This window comes from Xenopus tropicalis, chromosome 8 (assembly GCF_000004195.4).
Source record: "Xenopus tropicalis strain Nigerian chromosome 8, UCB_Xtro_10.0, whole genome shotgun sequence".
Lineage (NCBI taxonomy): Eukaryota > Metazoa > Chordata > Amphibia > Anura > Pipidae > Xenopus > Xenopus tropicalis.
Genome location: NC_030684.2, coordinates 86,906,068 through 86,926,820, shown reverse-complemented (window position 1 = coordinate 86,926,820; position 20,753 = coordinate 86,906,068). Strand labels below are relative to the sequence as shown.

Here is a 20,753-nt window from a genome sequence, read left to right as displayed (position 1 = left end):
CCCCCCCTGCTGCTCTGGGTCCCCGGTTGGCCTGTTTGATCATAGATCAAAGAAAGCAATAGCCCCAGGTTTCCCGCCCACCAAATGGCTGGATACAGATAGTCTGCTCCCTCTGTTGGAGTTGCCCCCTTCCCGCAGCCTCTAAATGCCTCTTTAATTAAGGGTCTCTGCAGGAGACTAGATGGTGATAGGGGTTAACCCTTTGCCAGGTCCGGGCCATATGGTGCCTGGCATGACATAAAAGTTATCTTTAACAGGGCCAGAACTAGGGGTAGGCAGAAGAGGCACCTTCCAAGGGCACCCCTAGTCCCTTGTCATTGCTCCCGCCGCTTGTCTTTACGCAAGGGGGTGAAGTGGCCGACCGGGTTGCCTAGGGCACCCCCCTATATAATATATTTTGTTTGCATGATTTTTGCAGCAGCTTGATATCTGTCTGAAACCACGTAAAATACTTAATAAATTGTTTTTACAGCTTGGAATAATCTACCGGGATATAAAACTTGAGAACATACTTCTAGACTCCAGTGGACACGTGGTGTTAACAGATTTTGGACTTAGTAAAGAGTTTCTGTCTGATGAAGTAAGTTTATTTTATCTCTGTTTTGATTAGGCAGTACAGTCTTTTAATGTACCACATTTACACATAATCAATCACTATTACATAATGTATTGTATTTATTGTTTATGCTTATAATTTTGTTTTTCATTGTCTATTGTAGCCAATATTTATTGCAGCCATAATATCTTTTGGGCCTTGTTAGTTTTGGTACCCCTTGATATATTACATATTAATGATAGGAGTTGGATCACATTATATGGCTAAAAGTATCTGGACTCTCCGCCTAAAATTTTGTGTCCTCAGTTTAAACACTTGCTGCCAAGTTCTAAACTGTAGTTCACCATAAAAACGACATGTTTTTATGTTGTAAACACCTGTGGGATGAATTGAAATATCAGCTGTGAGCCAGGTCTAATCCAACATCATATACTAACATCTAATGGAAAGACTTTCCAGAAGATTAGAGGCTGTTATAACAGCAAAAGGAGGACCAACATTATACTAATACACTTGGTTTTGGACTGGAAAAGGTCTGGATACTTTTGGTAATCAACTTTTAGTATTTTAGAAAGGCCTGTGATGGTCCCACTTGTCTATGTCCTTGGTTTGTGTCTGGGAGCGCTCTGTTAAGGTTAGAGTCTTCTTAGCTCATCATTTAGGGGAAAACATAGTTAAGAATATGAAGGGCCTTGTATATAGGTAGGTCAATAATTTTCCATATCTGAGGTTTCTTTTGCTGCACTCTGTGTATTTACCTTTTCCTTTGTGGTAGTTGTAGGCAATGCACTCCACTCTGCCTTTGCTTTCTAGATAGTCTGGCTGCACCCTGTCATAAATTGCATAAGTGCCTTGTCTGTGAAGACATGTTTGATGCTCATACTTCTAACCATTTGGAAACTATGGGTGCTTGTATATACAATTGTATAAATAATGTTCACCTCAAAAATGGTGCAAAATGGTTTAAAATAAAAATGGCATATTTGTAAATCTGTCTGAATGCATCATGATCCGTTAAATCATCTGTTATAAAGAACTACATGCGTTATTAATAAATCTATAATTTATTCTATTATTATCAACACTTTTGACCTTGTGTCACCCTTTCAAACCAGTGGATGAAAAAATTGAGATTTCAAAAACAAATTCCAGCATGAGTATATATAAAAAATGATGTTAAAAGTGTTTAAGCAGTAGATGCTGCTTTTTACATTGAGATGTAATGATAAGCTTTGCTTTTATGCAACAATACCTGGCTACATGTCAAGTATATATTTGTTTTTATTTATATAGCATTACTTGTGCATTCAACACTGTATAGTAAAACAACCTAGTTCTACTTTAAAAATTGTATACATGGAGTACATGTCCCCATGTAAGAAGCAGGAACTATGATTCAGTATATCTTACTGATTCTTAAAATGTATGTATTTTTAAAAGCAAATTTTTTATTTACTTTTAGAATGAAAGGGCATATTCTTTTTGCGGGACTATAGAGTATATGGCACCAGAGATTGTCAAAGGAGGTGATTCAGGACATGACAAGGTATTTTACCATCCAGATTAATGCATATATATTTAATTTTGGACCTGTTTCCTTTTATTGTGATGCTTGCATTTATCAACAGAAACAATGTCCCATTTTGTTCCTAATACCTGTAAGTACAAATTTCTTTGTATCTTTCTACTTCTGTACAAGCAGTAGCTGATGCAAATAGCTGATGAATACTTTGATATATTGCAGGCGGTAGACTGGTGGAGTTTAGGTGTCCTAATGTATGAGTTATTGACTGGAGCATCCCCTTTTACTGTTGATGGAGAGAAAAATTCTCAGGCTGAAATTTCTAGGTAAGATGAAAAAACTGTTGCAAAGACCTGTTATGTTCATAAAAGGAAGAACTTAGGAAATATGTGTGTTTTCAAATTATGGCACACAGACGCTGCTTTTTATGACTGGAAATTGGTGTACGAGAACCTTAATAAAAACTTGAATGGTTTCTAATTAAGTCACTTGAAATCCCATTGCCTATGGCCATATGATGATTCCTATTAGACAATAGGACAATTAGTGGCAACTGTTGATGTATTGCTACAGTGATTAATTACAGAATAAAAACAAATAGCTTGCTTGCCATTACTCTTGTAGCATGCTTGCTATTACTTGAGTATTTGGATCAGCTCTTTATTCCTGAAGCAGATGTTATTTGAGCTATTTTGTTTTGATACAGGAGGATATTAAAAAGTGAACCCCCTTATCCTCAAGAAATGAGTGAAGCTGTGAAAGATATAATTCGGTGCCTTTTATTAAAGGATCCCAAGAAGCGATTGGGATGTGGACCAGATGGATGCGATGAAATAAAAAAGCATCCCTTCTTTAAGGTGAGGACCAATTAAAAAAAAAAAAAAAGCAATCTAAATAAAACTGTAATACCTTCCTTTGTAGCACCAAAGCTTGATCCGTGTAAAGTTGAGGCTGCTTTTCATTCCCATGTGGCTTAATTGTGGAGCAACGCTTTGCTATTGTAAAACCATTATTTGTAGATTTTGCAGTGCCTGCTGTGTAATACCTTACGCCACAGTGTACAGTAAAACAGGAAAGAAGTAGAATATTTTTAAAAAAAATTCTCCAGTCATGCTGAGCCTTTGGCTATTTGGAGTTCTTCTTTATCTCTTTGCAGAGTTTTAATTGGGATGACTTGGCTGCTAAAAAAATACCTGCACCATTTAAACCCATAATTAAAGATGAATTGGATGTTGGAAATTTTGCAGAGGAATTTACAGAGATGGATCCCACATACTCCCCTGCTGCTTTGCCTATGAACGCAGACAGGATATTTCAGGTAAGTGACTGGATGTACAAATCAGAATGCAGGTGATTGCAACCAGTTTTTTTCCCCCAAATTTAAAAAATTAAAATCTGTGCATAACATCAGAAACTACCTGTGCTCTTCTGATTTGAAATTTATACTTTCAGGTTTATTAACACAGATTTATTAAGAGAATTTTTGTTTTTTCAGAATTTGATCACAGGAAAAAAATAATCATTAAACTTGAACTTTTCTTGTTTGATCACACTTACTTACTTACTAATTACTTAATTAGAAGTGATCTCAAATTTTAATAAATATGCCCCTATTGATGTTATACTGCTAGTTGTTAAAGGAGAAGGAAAGATAAAAATTATTGGAGGGTTCCAAAATATTAGGCACCCACAGTGACTTTAGTCTCTTGTACCATTTACTCTGGGGGATGCTTCTGTTAGGAGAAAACCGCACCAGCCTGGGGTAGCTGCAGCAAGTGTTTCCTCTTCCTTCTTTCTTCTGAATCCTAGGACCGGCGCAGTAGCATGAAAAAGCTGACTTTTTTTTGTTAAAGATCGGCTTTTTACTCCACTGCGCACGCGAAGACAGAAGAAAGAAGAGGAGACACTTGCTTGCAGGTACCCCAGGCTGGTGCAGTTTTTTTCTCACAGGAGCACCAGCCTGAGGTAAGAGGTAAGCGTTTAAAATTGCTGGGGGGAGAGGTTGCTCAACATTTTGGCACCCCCCAGTGACTTAGCCTTTCCTTCTCATTTATAGTAATACTGACACCAAAAAATGTCTTATAAAAATATGAACCTACTTCCAAATAGGTCATGCTGACTGTTTTTTCCTAAAAGTCCTGTTTCTCTACATAAATACTACTGAAGATCCTGAACCCGACTGTCTGGAAACCAGACAGTAGCTTCTCAATCTGTCAAAAGGACTACATCATAAACTGGGAGGATTTGCTTCAAAGAGTTCCCCCTCCCTCCCTTGCATCGCATTGCATTGTGAACTAGTTAGCAGGCAGGCTTGACCTTTCCATTGCCTGCCTGCTTCAAAGGGCTTCCCCCCCTCTCTGCTCTTCACATGAAGAATTTAAATAGCAGGGCAGCTTAAGCTTATCCGTGCCTGTCTGCCTGCTTCTTGTCACACACCAGCAGAAAGCAGAAGGGACGTTGCAGGTTTTTGATTGGGCATATTTATTCACTTGGGAAGCATTTAAATTAAAACCTGGAAGAGGGGAACAAACATGGCTGCTCCGTGGGTCTGTAATTTGTGCTACCATAATTATGAAGCGGAAAACTTTTGCAGATTTAGTTTATAAGGAATTTAAAGCTGATACAAATTAAAACACAACAGCAGGTGTAAAAAACATTTTTAAGTTGGTAAAACTTAAATAAATAAAATTGGCATATATATATATATATATATATATCTATATATATATATATATATATATATATATATATATATATATATATATATATATACACACACACATATATCCAAATATACTGCAAAATAAATACGTTCTGTCTGCTTAACATCTTGGTCCTGTAAATATATATATATAATATATATATATATAATCAAATATGTCTCTTTTTTTCTTTACAGGGCTATTCTTTTGTAGCACCTTCTATCCTGTTTAGGCCCAATGCTGCTATAGCAGATCCCTTGCAGTACCATTTGGGGATTGAACGTCCTGGCACTACATCTATAGCAAGAAGTGCAATGATGAAGGTATATTGTTTGTTTTTTGCACTAAAAGCATTTTATTACTTGAAGGATCTGAAGTTGCTAGCTATTCTTGCTTCTATTTTAAGGGGTATAAAGGCAAGATAGCTAACTATAACCTGGTGAAAATACAAGTGCCATAATATTGCATCTTTAACAAAACAAGGAATGTTGTAATATGTCTTCCTCTTATAGAATTCCAAATAAAATTAAACAGCAGAATAAATTATTATTTTGTTTTTATTTCCCAAAGTGGTATGTGCAGATATATTCTGCATTGTGGTGGTGGTGGGCGGTGGGGTTGTTCTGAGTGCTTACTTCTGATACGCATGCCATGAATTTTGTGGCAGGACTCTCCTTTTTATCAGCATTATGAACTGGATCTCAAAGACAAACCACTGGGTGAGGGAAGTTTTTCCATATGCCGCAAATGCTTGCATAAAAAAACAAACCAAGAGTATGCAGTGAAAATCGTCAGCAAACGGTGGGTAATAATATATTGCTGTTGTAATCTTCATTTAGTCTGTACATTTAAAATATCATTTAGTCAAAAATTGGGTTTGGCAGGAAATTCATACATTGGGGCTTTGTTTACATAACAGATATAAATGCCTGAACACTTTAAAACCTCTGGAAAAACAAGTTTTTGATGCTCTCCAGGCTGGAAAACATAACAAAACAATTTCTAAAGAGTTTGGTCTCCACTTGTCCACTCTCAAGCAGGTCATGTACAAACAGAGGAAATTCAACAAAAAGCTCCGGATTGCTCCCCATTACACTGAATCCCAATCAGCGGTTATGGTTTCTTTTAATTTGGGGTATATGCAATGCAGTTGTGCACCTTTGCTGCTCACTTTATCATTGCACATGATCTTGTTGTTTGTTCTTTTCTGAATTCATTTAATTGGATATTGTGTGAGCTCCAGTAATTCAATTTTGATGTACTGTTGCCCTGCACTTGTACCACTGGTGTGGTTGCTTTAGAAATGCTATTATAATTTATATAAATAAGCAGCTGTGTAGCCATGGGGTAGCCATCCAATCTGAAAAAGGAGAAGAAGTACAGGTTACATAGCAGATATGCTCTATAGAATACAGTGGATTTAGATTCCTGTGTAAGGGTGACCATACATGGGCAGAGTTATGCTGCTGATTCAAGTCCTTTAGACTGATTCGGCATCTTATCTGCCCGTATAAAGGGACCCCCCACAGCCCTACCTGACCGGACGATATTTGGCCAGATATCGGTCGTAGATGGGGCAGGTTTGATCGGGGACCACATCTGCTCATTTATGTGGTCCTTGCTCCTATCTCCATCGTTTTGCCCCAGGGCCAAACTATTCATTTAACTCGATATTGCTTACCTTAGGTGGGCATATCGGGGAAATATCTGCTTTTCTTTGGCAACTTATCATTTTCCAGCACATAACCTTTTTACTCTTTTCTTTGTCCCTAGTATGGAAAGCAACACTCAGAGAGAAATTGCAGCCATGAAGCTATGTCAGAGTCACCCAAATATAGTCAAATTGTGTGATGTTTTCCACGATCAGGTACCTGATAACATTTATTTATACATAAATATTTTTACAAATTAAAAAACTCTGCTCTCCTATGTTGATATTAAATGACAGCACAAAAAAGGGTAAATATACTCTGTTTAATAGTAGGCATTATCTTACAAACCGAAAGTATGAGAACATAGCACATTATGTAGGAATAATATCTGCATATTTGCACTGATGTGTGAGGCAGCCACAATGCTTGCTTTGGTCGAGACATACTTTATAGACCAACAAGAATAGCATTCCTAGTTGAGAGGTTAATAGAAATAGATAGTGTATATGCTTCTAAATTATTGTACAGGTATGGGACCTGTTATCCAGAAAGCTCGGGACCTGGGTTTTTCGGATAAGGGATCTTTCCATAATTTGGATCTCCATAACTTAAGTCTGCTTAAAATCATTTAAATATTGAATAAACCCAATAGGCTTGTTTTGCCTCCAAGAAGGATTAATTATATCTTAGGATCAAGTACAAGGTACTGTTTTATTATTAAAGGGAAAAAAGAATCATTTTTAAAATTTAGAATGGGAGATGGCCTTTCCTTAATTCGGAACTTTCTGGATAATGGGTTTCCAGATAAGGGATCCCATACCTGTAATTATAAATGTAGTAAGGAAAAACAATCACAACTTTGTCAATATTTTAAAAAAATAGCGTTAATTGTCTAAAAAAAGTAAATAACAGTCTAAAATTTGTAATATTTATTTTTAGTTGTTGCCATAATTCAGATTATGCCACATAATTATCCTTTTGACATAGGGCAATGGCACATGCATTGATTCTGGGTAGGTGGCAACACCTCTAATTGCTTTCCATTCATGTCAATGGAGTTGCATAGACCCAGGCAGTATTCATGGGTCATTTGATTGAAAATGCATTAAACATTGTTTCAATCAACAATCCCCTGACCAATGAGTGCAATGCACAGGTCCAGGTGATTTCCATTGCAATTAAAGGAAATTCATGTGATTCCAGACACCCACCAGTTGCCATAAAGCAAAATGGTACATTTCAGTATGTTGTGAATTATTTAATATTTTTGTTTTTGATTTACTAACAGAAATATTGCTTTGTTTGCAGCTTCACACATTCTTAGTAATGGAGTTACTGAAAGGAGGCGAATTGTTTGAACGCATCAAGAAAAAGAAATTATTTAGTGAGACAGAAGCAAGCCATATCATGCGCAGACTTGTCTCAGCTGTCAGTCATATGCACGATGTTGGAGTAGTCCATAGAGATCTGAAACCTGAGGTATGTTATCACTAACTGTTGACCATTGATCTACTAAAGTTAAAGAGAAAAATATTTTTTTGGAAAACCATTATATGCTACTAATGAAAAAAATTAAACAAGCACTTGAAGTAGATTTTGGTGAGAATAAGCTGGCCTTAAAAATGATTGCCTATATCCTTGGCCAAAAAGGCCAAACTATTGAATTACAATGGTGGGCAAAGGCACCGTTGGATCGGGGACTAAATCAACAAGCCGCTTCGGCCCCCGATCCGATGGAGAATCAAACCTCCCCGATCGAGATCTGGGCAATTTTAGGCCAGATACCAATCAGGTAGACCTGTCAGGGATGCCCATACCCTGGCAGATAAGCTGCCGAATCAGTCTGAAGGACTGCAGCTCAAATCTGCCCATGTATGGCCACCTTAAGTATGATCAGCTGGTAAGAGAGTTTCTTTTATCTTTTTCAGAATTTTCTATTCACCGATGAAAGTGATAACTCTGAGATAAAAATTATAGATTTTGGGTTTGCCCGATTAAAGCCACCTGACAATCAGCCACTGAAAACGCCATGTTTTACTCTTCATTATGCTGCACCTGAACTTTTAAATGAAAACGGCTATGATGAATCATGTGATTTGTGGAGCCTGGGAGTCATTCTGGTGAGATTGTTATGCTTTAACTTTTGTCCTTTACTCTTGAGTTAAGGGATTCAGGGGATGCATGAAGGCACTCACACACAAATTGCACACCTTGGAAAAGGGCAACATATGATTTCACCATCCATTTTAGCCTCTTGTGGTGTATCTAGCAATTGAAAACTATACTGTATGTTGCAAAATGACATTTCTCATAGCTCTCTATAATTCAGGTTTTACTTATGTACTTAAACAAGAATGAACAGCTGTCTGTTTCAAAGAACTGTGTTTCTTATATACATATGTAGTATTATTATACTATAAACATGTATTTATAAAGTGCCTCTGTAAAGATTTCTTGTAAAGTTGTGGATATTTCATCCCAAGGCTGTTGTATTAGCAGATTCATTAAATAGTTTGGCAAAAGTATTGGATGGTGTTTTTTAGAAAGTGAGAAAATACCAACTAAAAATAAACTCTTAAGTACAAAGTTGATTCAAACACTGATCTGATTGCCCTAATGAGTCGGGAAGAAGTTCTTTCCCCCAACTGAGGCAAATTTGAGAGGCTGCAGATGGGGATCAACTTGCAGTTATGCAGGTTTCACTTAGGCAAAAAGGTTGAACTTGATGGACATATCTCTTTTTTTTCAGCCTGATCTATTGATCTATTGCCCTATGCCTTACAGATGCAATTTAAAACAGTTCTCCTCTTCCTAGGCCACCAACACGGATGTCCTGTTAATGGCATTAAACCAGGGGCCGTGGCCCCCCTGCAAAAAATTGTTTCGTCCCCTTTCCTTGCGCACACACAGTTTCTGTCTCTCTAAAGGCAACGTAGTTTGTCGATAGGCCCATTTCATCTAGTCGATCATCCATTGAAATAAGGGTTGTAATATTTGTGTAAATTGTTACTTCTTCTGGTAGTATACCATGCTGTCAGGTCAAGTGCCCTTCCAGTGTCACGGAAAGACCCTGCAATGTACAAGTGCTGAAGATATAATGAAGAAAATAAAACAAGGTGATTTCTCATGTGAGGGTGAAGCTTGGACAAATGTGTCCCAGGAGGCCAAAGACTTGATACAAGGTAAAATAATAGCCTTCCAAAATGAACTTTTGGATTGAAACATGGTTTTGGTGGATGAGCTGCTGAATGTTTCATGGCTACTTACATTGGATTAAGATTACGCATTGTAATATATATGTTGCCGATTTCATTGTATTTTACCTTTAGGGCTTCTCACTGTGGATCCTAATAAACGAATTAAGATGTCAACGTTAAGATACAATGAGTGGCTCCAAGATGGCAGCCAGCTTTCTTCCAACCCACTTATGACACCAGATATTCTGGGTTCAGCAGGGGCTTCTGTACACACACATGTGAAAGCTACATTTCATGTAAGTCGCTCAAATGGTTAGTAAGAACATGATACATAAATCAAGAGAAATAATTAGCTGTAGTTCTGTTCTAAGGCCTATGGTGTACTAGGCAATATATTTGTATTTCAATACAGATATGGGATCTGTTATCCGGAAACCCATTATCCAGAAAGTTCCAAATTATGTAAAGGCCATCTCCCATAGACTCCATTATAAGAAAATAATTCTAATTTTTAAAAATGATTTCCTTTTTCTCTGTAATAATAAAACAGCAGCTTGTACCTTATCCAAACCAAGATATTACAAACCTTATTGGTGGCAAAACAATCCTATTGAGTTAAAATGATGATTAAATGATTTTTTAGCATACTTACTAAAAGTATGGAGATCCAAATTACATAAAGATCCCTTATCTGTAATGCCTCAGTCCTGAGCATTCTGGATAACAGGTCCTATACCTGTACCAACATTTTTTTTTTAATTTGTTTGTAATCCCTGGTAATAAAGAAACACAGTTGCAAATATCACTTACAAAAACTCACCTATCTGCATTGTGAAGCAGTAATTGTGCACATGTTAGGAATATCTAATTGACTGTAATCGGAGGTGAAACTTTTTCAGAGGGTTGGTGATTGACCCAGAGTGCCACTACTATCCAGATTATAACTTGTTATTTAGGCCAGTTTGCAAAAGCCTGTAGCTATTCAGAGAAAATCTTATACAGGTATGGGATCCCTTATCCGGAAACCCATTATCCAGAAAGTTCAGAATTACAGAAAGGCCATCTCCCATAGACTCCCTTACAAGCAAATAATTCTAATTTTTAAAAAAGGTTTCCATTTTCTCTGTAATAATAAAACAGTGCCTTGAACTTGATCCCAACTAAAACATAATTAATCCTTTGGGTTTATTCAATATTTATTCAATAAAAAAATCCTATTGGGTTTATTCAATATTTAATTGATTTATAGTAGACTTAAGTTATGGATCCAAATTACGGAAAGATCCCTTATCCGGAAAACCCCATTCTGGATAACAGGTCCCATACCTGTACTTGAGACTGTGCTCCATGGTCTAACTTTAGATCCTGTATATGGTTAATAGTTCTTTCACAGTAATGTTGGTAGAGTTGATGTAACAATCAGCCTCTTTCTACATATTGACTGGTTAAAAAAGGCTATTTACTTTACCACCAGCATATAAAAAAAGAATATAATAGCCCAGATAGTGAAGTTCTGTGGTGCACCAGGACCCACTTAAATTAAGAGCTGCTTAGATTTTCAGATGATAAGCATTTCAGATATTGATTTTCTCCATCATTCTGTTTCAACCGTGAATATAAGCAGTTTGAGGAGGCACTGTCTCCTGAGTCAGCCTAATGGTAAAATGGGTCAAGTTGTGAAGTACCGTTATAAGCTTATCCCCACACAAGTTAAATTCTACTTACAGTGTGATTATCTCATTCTTGCACAAAGAAAAACAGTTCTCCTGTTCAACTTTTGTGAATATAATTAGTGTTTAGCCTCTTGCTCCTTCTTTCATGTTCCCACTCCAGGCTATATCCTCCTCTGACTGCCTGTAGTCCCACCAGTGTGCCTCTCTCTCTGCGGCTGATTCACTGGTTACCAAAGGTGCCGTTAAGGAGTTTTCTGCATACTTGACCTAAGCCCACACCTTCAAATATATTTACTTATTTCTAATAATAATCACAGTCAGTTACAAATACATAAAACATATCAAAGCCTAAAGTGTTTCTTGTAGTTCACTGCACTTCCTCAGACTTCCAAATCAATAAAACTACCTGCAGGCTTCTTAAACAGTTTGTACTTAAGTCTCTTCCCCCAGGTTTTATTAGGTCACTTCCTGCAAGCTTTTAAAACAGTTTGTAATTAGAGTGCTTCTTTTGATGCAGTTGTTTAAAGGAGAAAGAAAGGTAAAAACTAAGTAAGTTTTATCAGAAAGGTCTATGTAAATACAGCCATAAGCACTCACAGAAACGCTGCACTGACTTCTCTGTAAAAAGATTACTTGTGTCTGTTTTTTCCTCTGCCAGAGACACAAAGCTTTCTGCTTCCTGCTCTCTGCTGCTCCCCCCTCCCTCAACAGTGCTAAGAACTCACTCCCCCCCCTTAGAAATGTGGATCTGAACCAATCAGCAGGAAGCTGACTCATATTCTAACTAACTGAGCATGTTCACTTGGTCTTGGTGTCTGTGCAGGAGTAAGGTATTATGGGAACTTTCTTTACACAGCTCAGTGGTTTTTCTTCCTGTTTGGCTTCTGATCATCTAAACGGGAGAAATATGGGGAGACTTAAGGGCACTATTGAGACAACTGAAGGTATGCCTGCAGCTTGAGATTAACTTTTTATTAGCCTTTCCTTCTCCTTTAACTACTTTGGACTTTAGGGTCCATATATTTACATTCATATAAACAATACACACTGCTGATAGATTTGACCTTACCGAGGCTCCAGAATTTATTATAATTTTATAATTTACTACATGGAAAGTAGCTGATTGTTACATTAGTTCTACCAACATCATTGGAAGAGAACTATTAACCATATACGGGATGTGAAGTTAGACCAGGGAGAACAGTCGTCAGTATATATTTTTTTTTGTCTGCAATGTGATCCATTTACTAACACACTGCAATTTGTGTTAATATTGTTCTGTCCACGTGAGCATTATGATGGAACAATATTTAACAGGGTTGGAACTAGGGGTAGGCAGTAGAGGCACATGCCTGTAGTGCCTGTCCCCCTTGGACTTCAACTTGGTCCCCACCACTGGCAAACCTTAGAGCTAAGTTCATTTTTTGCCGACTCCGACTCCAGGTACCCAAAATTGCCTCCGACTCCACAGCCCTGGTACAAACTACTTTCATGGCACAAACCCTTAACAGCAAATTGAGTAAAAAAAATCTTATAAAGATATACCCCTTATCCAGAAGGCTCAAAGTTACGGGAAGGACATCTCCCATAGAGTCAATTTTAAACAAAGAATCCTAATTTTTTAAAAGTGATTTCATTTTTCTCTGTAGTAATAAATCAGTACCTTGTACTTGATCCTAACTAAGCGATTATAAATCCTAACTAATAATCTTTTAATCCTATTATTTAATGTTTGAATGATTTTAAGCAGACTTAAAGCATGGGGATCCAAAATCCCTACCTGGAAAACTCCATGTCCTAAGCATTTCGGATAATACATTCTTTACCTGTATAAAAGGAGAAGGAAAGTCATTTTAGAATTTTACTGCCAATAGCTTTGCCACAGTAGTGCCAACTAGAACAATATATTTATTCTGCAGAAACCATTAACATACATGAGTAAATAGCTTTATAAGCTTTCTCCGTTTGCTTAAGATAGCAGCTGCCATTTTAGGTAGCTTCCTGCCTGAAGCTCTAGCCGTTATAGCTGAGATGCATTCTAGTAGGAGGGGGAGCAGGAGAGAGCTACGCAGACTCTGGCCATGGGAATTAAGGCTGTTTCTGAGAGAGAAAGTCAGACAGTGGAACATCATGTTTACAAAAAGAGAGACAAGAAATCCTGTGTTTCTTTTGATAGAGGACTCAGTGCAGCATTACTGTAAGTGCTTATGGCTGTATTTACATAGACCTTTCTGATGAAGCTTACTTAGTTTTTACCGCTCCTTCTCCTTTAAAGTGTCATTTTCATATTTTTATAGGAAAATGTTGTGGGGGTTTGCACCCACCATAAGCAGGAGGTCTAAGGGTGAAGACACACTGAGCTACTAGTAGCAGCTACTTTTTCATGGCTACTAAACTCCAGAAAATACCCTTCCATAGACAAAACTGTCTCTTTGTGTGTTTTAGCAGAGGCAATTCTCAGTAATCCGTAAATGATCAGCATTGTCTATTTTAGTAGCCAGTAGCTGCTACTAGTAGCTCTGTGTGTCTTTGCCCCTAAACTACAGTCAAAAGGTTTCTGACCAGTTTAGTAAAGTTCACTAAATTAGGTCACCCAACATGGTCCTATCCTTTGCATCTAACTCTGATTAGGCCCCTAGGGTGAAGGCACATGGAGCTACTAGTAGCAGCTACTTGACGTGGCTAATAAAATAGACTATGCTTTACTGATAACTATCTCTATGTGTGTTTTAACAGAGTCTATTCCCAGTATTGTCTATGGCAGGGTATTTTCTGGAGTTTAGTAGCCATGAAAAAGTAGCTGCTATTAGTACCTCAGTGTGTCTTCACCCTTAACTATCTATATTAAAAACTCAATGAATAGCGTATCTGCCTTGCCAGTTAGGGCAAGCTTATAGCAGCCCTGGAGTTTTGTGTTGCATCCAAATTCTTTTACTGTTTCTTACAGCTAAGATTCTGTCTCCTTAGGCATTTAACAAGTACAAGCGAGAAGGATTTCGTCTCCAGAATGTAGACAAAGCACCACTGGCAAAGCGCAGGAAGATGAAGAAGACAAGCACAAGTACAGAAACACGAAGCAGCTCTAGTGAGAGTTCACACTCCTCCTCCTCCCACTCGCATGGCAAAACTTCACCTGCAAAAATGTTGCAGCCAGCTAATCCTTCTGAGAGCAATAACCCAGAGGCCATCTTCCAGTTTGCAGACTAGAAAAGGAGGCAATCCTCTGATTTTAACAAAACACATTCTTGGGGAAAAATATGTTCAACAAGCTGCAATACACAGCATGTTCTGAATGTTCCCAAGTAATAGGTGATCCAATTTGTATCAGTTTCCTGGTGTTTCTTAGGAACCCTTCATAGTGCAGGGGTTTTGGCAGAATTGTTGTGGCTGATATAGAAGCTTATGTTATGGGTTTGGTACTGAACACCTTCCCTGACCTTTCTGCCAGGCAAGAAGGAAACACCTTAAAGTTTTGTCCACCAAGGGCTGCTGTGAACAATCGTACTTTTTGCCTTATATAACCACTTTGCTGCCAGTGCAGCCCCTTATTGCAGTGCTGAGGTTTGTATGGCCTATTAAGAGCGATTGTCAAGCTCACTTGTGGCTTCTGTTTAGATGCCATATTTTAACTGTCATTTATTATATCTTTGAGAAAATATAATATACTGTAACAGGTGGCAATATCCTATTTATTTATTTTGCCCCTTTTAATAGTACATTGAAAAGTCCTTGATTTCACAAAGAGAAAACTGCTCAAAGTTGAGTGGTGTCTACTATGTTCTTTTATTCTTTGGTGGGTCCGCTATAACAGCTCTAGATACAAAAGTCATATTTATAAAAGATCACATATTCTACTGCCTGAAAGCAATTTAAAATATACTGTTTTATATTAATTTTCTTTTTAATGCCCTGTTCTTACAGAAGAGGTTGCAGTGATTCTATGATATAAAACAATGGGCATATCAGCTGAAACCCTTTTCTGAACATATATGCATTTTATGCTTTTTTTTTTTATTTTACAAATATTACAGTTGTATTTTTCTTTTTATAACCTTGCACTGTGAGTTTCAATAACGATTTATTTATTTTTTTCCTTCAAAAAAGGCACTTTTTACTAAGGGAGGTTTAGATCATGTTTCTTTTGTACATATTAAAGTCCAGTAGTTTTTGTATTGTAATGGGAATAATAGCGGGAACGTAAAACATTTAGCTTCATAGATAACTTAGCAATCTTTATTGCAGATTTGTTAGAGGGTCAATAACAAAATATGGAAATCCCCTATTATATGTGATCAATGTGTAATTTATTGGAACAAAAATACATTTGTAATGGGAAATACTTTCACTTTAGGGTTCTTGAGCCGAGGTCATGTTTAATTGAAACAGATACAAAATATATGCAATTGCATAACCAATAGGATACTGCAATAAAAGCAGGACTTCTGCTCCAGAGAAATATTTTTTTGCTCCCAGTGGACAGATGTATAGTATGTCAATTTCAATTATTTTCATATTATGATGTCACAGGCCCTCAAAAAGGTACACCACATAAATGTTGGAGGAAGCTGCTGTACCATAGCCACATAACATGATGCATATGTCATGCACAACAGATCTGCAGGTCTGTAGGAAAACATTCGTCCACATTTATTTATTTGTATTGTCTGATTACATTATTGCTTTAGTATAACAAACACTGTTATTCTTCTTTGGTGCAACAAAAAAGTACCTTATGGGTTCCAGTGTACCTTGTGAATAGCTTTGCTGCAGAGGAAATTAATATTGTCTATGCAAAGTTATTGAATCTTTTAGTAATCTCTATTTTGAGATTTGACTCACTTTTCTACAAAGCCACAATTTGTGGTTTTTTAATGTTGTATCTATATTTGGAAGAAATATATACAAATAAGTAACATTGTCTTTGTGTGGATCGCTTCAAAGACATGGCACTTTTAGAGGGAACACATACCCTTCTTTAAAGGGTTATTTTCTATTCATTCTTTTATAACCCGAGAGTCAGATGAAGTACTTTGTTGGGAGTTTTGTATTTGGACTGGCAGCTGTGAATGTGCTTTTTAGTCTTGATTTATTTTGTAAATTGTTAAGGCTTGAGTATTTCGGGTATTTAATAGCCTAGGCAAGTGACAGTTACTTGTTAAGTGTAAGTAGCTTCTGGGACATAATTGAAGCTTTGAGCAGCTAGCACTGTATAAGAAACATTTCTGATGCATAATCCATAGGCACAGGAATCTTTTATACTTTACATGACCTGCGTTTAAGGTCATGTAAAGTGTGTGTGGTAACTTCTCTCATCTATAATAACCGTTTTGCCATAATGTCCATAAAATAGGGAAAAGGAAGGGAATGGTTTTGACTAGTGCAGTTCATACTTAAATACTTGGTTAGTGTTTAAAACTACTTTTGTTAAATGGGCGTTTTTATACACCTTAAATGGGTTGTTCAACTTTGAATTAACTATTAATATGATGTAGAGAGTAATATTTTGAGACAATTTGGAATTGGTCTTTATTATTCATTATTTGTAATTTTTTAGTTATTTCACTCTTTGTTCAGCATCTTTACAGTTTGGAGTTTCAGCATCTATCTGGTTGCTAGGGTGGTCCAAATTACCTTAGCAACCAAGGAGTGGTTTGAATGAGAGACTGATATATGATTAGGAGAGGACCTGAAAAAGAAAAACAAGTTATAAAAAGTGACACTAACAATAACATTTTAACCTTACAGAGCAATAGTTTTTGGCTGCTGGGGTTAGCAACCCCCATTTGATAAAGTTGATCAGAATTGGTAATTCTGTAACATACTAAACGTTAACTCAAAGGTGACCCACCAATTTAATCCAAGGAAATGCATGCTACTCATGGTAATGAGATCTATTTTCCTCTAGAGCAGGCATAATTGACTTAAGGCTTATTGTGTTCTATTTCCTAAATACTGCCACATACAGAACTGCCCTCAGTACACTACATTGCACTTTGGTTTCTTCAACTTGGTGAGAAATAAATGGAACAAATTGAGGGTTCGCTGTCACAGATCAGAAGCAGCTGGATTAAATGTCCCTGTGTCAGCTAAAGAGCTGTTTGTATAGTGTCACACCCATATATGCTGTAAATTCAAGTTTTGTCAAAAAACATACTAGTGTACTGCTTACAAATGTCCCTTTCCCTGTGCTGTAGAGTAGTTTTTTGTAACACATCAATGTAATTGTCCTATTTCATATCAAGGGCCATTTTGCATATGGAGCTGTATTAAATATAGCTTTGCTGGGCCCTAGGGTATTGTTGGTCCCATTTGAAGTGTACTTTCTGTAGCTCTTTTATTTCTGTCCTCTTTATATCAAAAAACCTGTTTAGCATTCATCATTCTATTTTCAAATTAACAGATAAGTGGAGCTTATTTAAATACACTGATTTAAATACAGTTAAATAGAAACTTCATTACTGGTGCCAGTGTGTTCTGGAGGTTTTAGAATTTTAAAACAAAAAATGTTTTTTTGTTAATTCTAGCTGATAAGCAGAGATTTTTCTACTGTCAAAAACACCTGTGTGTCACTGTTTCTTGCTTAAATTTATTAGAATTACATGATAATGTAGAATCAGACTCATGTTAACTTTTTTATGTGATTTCTGTTGCCATCAGTGTGCCAGATAGACTGGGATTTTCTGACACCACATTTAGTTTGGAGGGGGAAAAGCTGTAGTCAAAACACCACAGATCTAAAGTGGGAGTATACATCCTTTGTCAATACAAGATCAATCAATATGGCTTATTTCTTTTACTAAGAAGTAAAAAAAACAAGTTCACTTTAGCACTTTCTGGTTCTTCCAAGGTGCTGTTTGCGTAGTAAATTACCAGTGCACAGGAAAGTCCTGTACAGTGAGGTGCAACTTTTCTCAAAGGATTTGTTTATACAAAGCTTATGAACCACCTAATAACTTGACAGTGGCAAAATAAAATAAAAAAAAGAACAGGCAGAGTAAATTTTCACCACAAGTTGTATGAATTATGCCCATGTTTAGCAGTGGCTTATGTAGTCATATATTGTCCCTTTAAAGCAGTGGTCCCCAACCAGTGGCTTGTGAGCAACATGTTTCTCACCAACCTCTTGGATGTTGCTCCCAGTGGCTTCAAAGCAGGTGCTTATTTTTGTATTTCTGGCTTGGAGGCAAGTCTTGGTTGCATATAAACCAAGTGTAATGCCAAACAGAGCCTTCTGTAGGCTGCCAGTCCACATGAAGGCTACCAAATAGCCAATGATAGCTCTTATTTGTACACCCAGGAACTTTTTTCATGCTTGTGTTGCTCCCTAACACCTTTTCAGTTTGAATGTGGCTCACGGGTACAAAAGGTTGGAGATCCCTGCTTTATAATATATAGTATAATGTGACCTCAGACAGGAAAGAATGTTTGTCCTATTGAGTGCACATGCATTTAGCCATAGGTTTGTCCCACAATGCAGTGGTCTCAGGATCTCAGAGTTTTTAAATCTGGATTCTTCCTGATCACTATGATTATCCAAATTGTTTAAAAGCCTGCAAATATTTGTAATCATTAGCAGCCAGTTTATTGCAAACTAACCCTCTTGGGTAATCTAGCAATATGTTCCTTTCTAATCCACAGGATAAATATTTATCTCAAGTTTTGGGATAGTAAGATTTAAAATAGATATTCGTGTAAGCAGCAGTTGCATATGCATTTAAGGTTGTCTTCATTTTACAGCCAAAGTTTTCATAACATGCATTTGTTTATAACTTCTGCTGTCTATATTTCTTGCATCTTGATATACTCAAGAAAGCTTTTGTATATGGCCAAAAGTGTATGTTCACTTGCCTGACCAACATTTCATTTATCTAATTCTGGAATCATGGCCGTTATGATGAAATTGGTCCTTTCTTTTCTGCAATAGCAGCCTGGCTACACTGGAAAGGCTTTCTGCAAGATGTTGGTGGGATTTGCTTTCATTCAACCACTAGTGCATCAGGGGATCTAAAATTCCACAGCCAGTCATAACTCGAAATTGGCACTCTGTTTCATCCTGCAGATAATGAAGCATGGATACATTTAAAGCCTGTTTTGGATCTGGACAGATTTGTTTTACATATTGAATCAAAAATAGTTTAAAATCAGGGCCAGTCAGACTGTCTTACAATTGCTACACACTTGCCAATCCTCTCCAATGCAAATGGCCATACAGGCCACCATACAGGTTTTCCATTTGTTTAGGCAGAAAGTAAGAAGCAGCTTCACCTCTTTAGCCTGTCATAATGCTCCCTGACATGGCCTGGTGGTCATTTACCAGCCTATCCTTTGGCCCATGAAATATGGTTCTCAATTCTTTAACGCACAGAAAAGCATCTTCAAAATCATCTTGCCCCCATCTGCATTAATTGTCCATTTCTTTAAGTATCTGACAAGTGGCAGTAGTACATTATATAATTTACTTTTGTATTATAAGAAAGTTCTTAAAAATACTAAGAAGGTATTAAAAAAAAAATACTAGTGGAAGCATTAAACGTTCAGCTTAATTACTGTCTGATCTTTAGCTTATCCTTGCCACAGTCAATTTCAGTTCATTCCTATATGTTTGCATTGCAAATATATGTTATGTCTAATATATGCTTTATATTTGCACACACCTGGGCTTTTACACAGTCTCTGACATTCTTGCACACTCGCCCATTTAATAAAATATACAAGTATCTCATCACACCACTGCAAATAAGCACTGCAAAATACATTATCATATATGACTAAATGTTGCTATAAATTTCAGGATATAATTTTATCATCACAAGAAAGGTGTCTCTTCAGACACAGTGATATAGTTACAGCTAAAATTGCAGTGTAATAAGGTCATTCCCACATAAAACCTGAGTTTGCAAAAATTGGGGGTAAAAAAAAAAAATTGTTTTATAAATATTTGTTTATATGTGTGTGTGTTATGAGTCTTAAGGGGATCAGAAGGTATCATTTGTGGGGCTATTTTATTAACTCCTCTTCCCCAAGCATTACTAGAATTGGTGTTGTTGAATGCCCAAGATAAATATTGTTTCTGTGGCCATTTTGACAATACTTCGTAAATGTTAAATGTATTAAGTGTATTATCCTAAAAATGTTAAAACCAAATATTTTTTTCATATTTGATAAAACTTGAGTGCTTTGCATTTTACTACATATATGCAAAGCCCATTACTTGTATTTTTAATGCAAATATTGTAGACTACATGAAACCAAAAAGGGATTTTGTTTTGCCTTTCTGAGCTTAAAGCCTATTTGCATGCTACACAGCCAGAGAAACTGATGTCTTGTCGATCCAACAGTTTTCATTGAAACAAAAAAAAATCTATATGTAAAATACCAGCATGATGTTTTTTACAATTTATATACAAGTGTGGGATTTGCTATATAAAATGCTTGAAACCTGGGGATTTTC

At 36.7% G+C, this 20,753-nt stretch overlaps 1 protein-coding gene across 1 annotated transcript in view; it reads left to right on the top strand.

Moving 5' to 3' along the window:
* rps6ka5 (ribosomal protein S6 kinase, 90kDa, polypeptide 5) overlaps positions 1 to 15,657 on the top strand; it is a 51,987-nt gene extending 36,330 nt beyond the window's left edge. The window contains exons 5-17 of the mRNA XM_002933224.5: positions 473 to 580; positions 2,019 to 2,102; positions 2,301 to 2,404; positions 2,785 to 2,935; positions 3,235 to 3,396; positions 4,978 to 5,103; positions 5,448 to 5,581; positions 6,554 to 6,647; positions 7,741 to 7,911; positions 8,361 to 8,552; positions 9,455 to 9,614; positions 9,762 to 9,925; positions 14,270 to 15,657. Of these exons, the coding sequence (XP_002933270.1) occupies positions 473 to 580; positions 2,019 to 2,102; positions 2,301 to 2,404; positions 2,785 to 2,935; positions 3,235 to 3,396; positions 4,978 to 5,103; positions 5,448 to 5,581; positions 6,554 to 6,647; positions 7,741 to 7,911; positions 8,361 to 8,552; positions 9,455 to 9,614; positions 9,762 to 9,925; positions 14,270 to 14,509 (1,890 nt within the window). The 3' untranslated portion in view covers positions 14,510 to 15,657. The remainder of the gene's footprint in view (positions 1 to 472; positions 581 to 2,018; positions 2,103 to 2,300; positions 2,405 to 2,784; positions 2,936 to 3,234; positions 3,397 to 4,977; positions 5,104 to 5,447; positions 5,582 to 6,553; positions 6,648 to 7,740; positions 7,912 to 8,360; positions 8,553 to 9,454; positions 9,615 to 9,761; positions 9,926 to 14,269) is intronic.
* Positions 15,658 to 20,753: the final 5,096 nt, after the last annotated feature.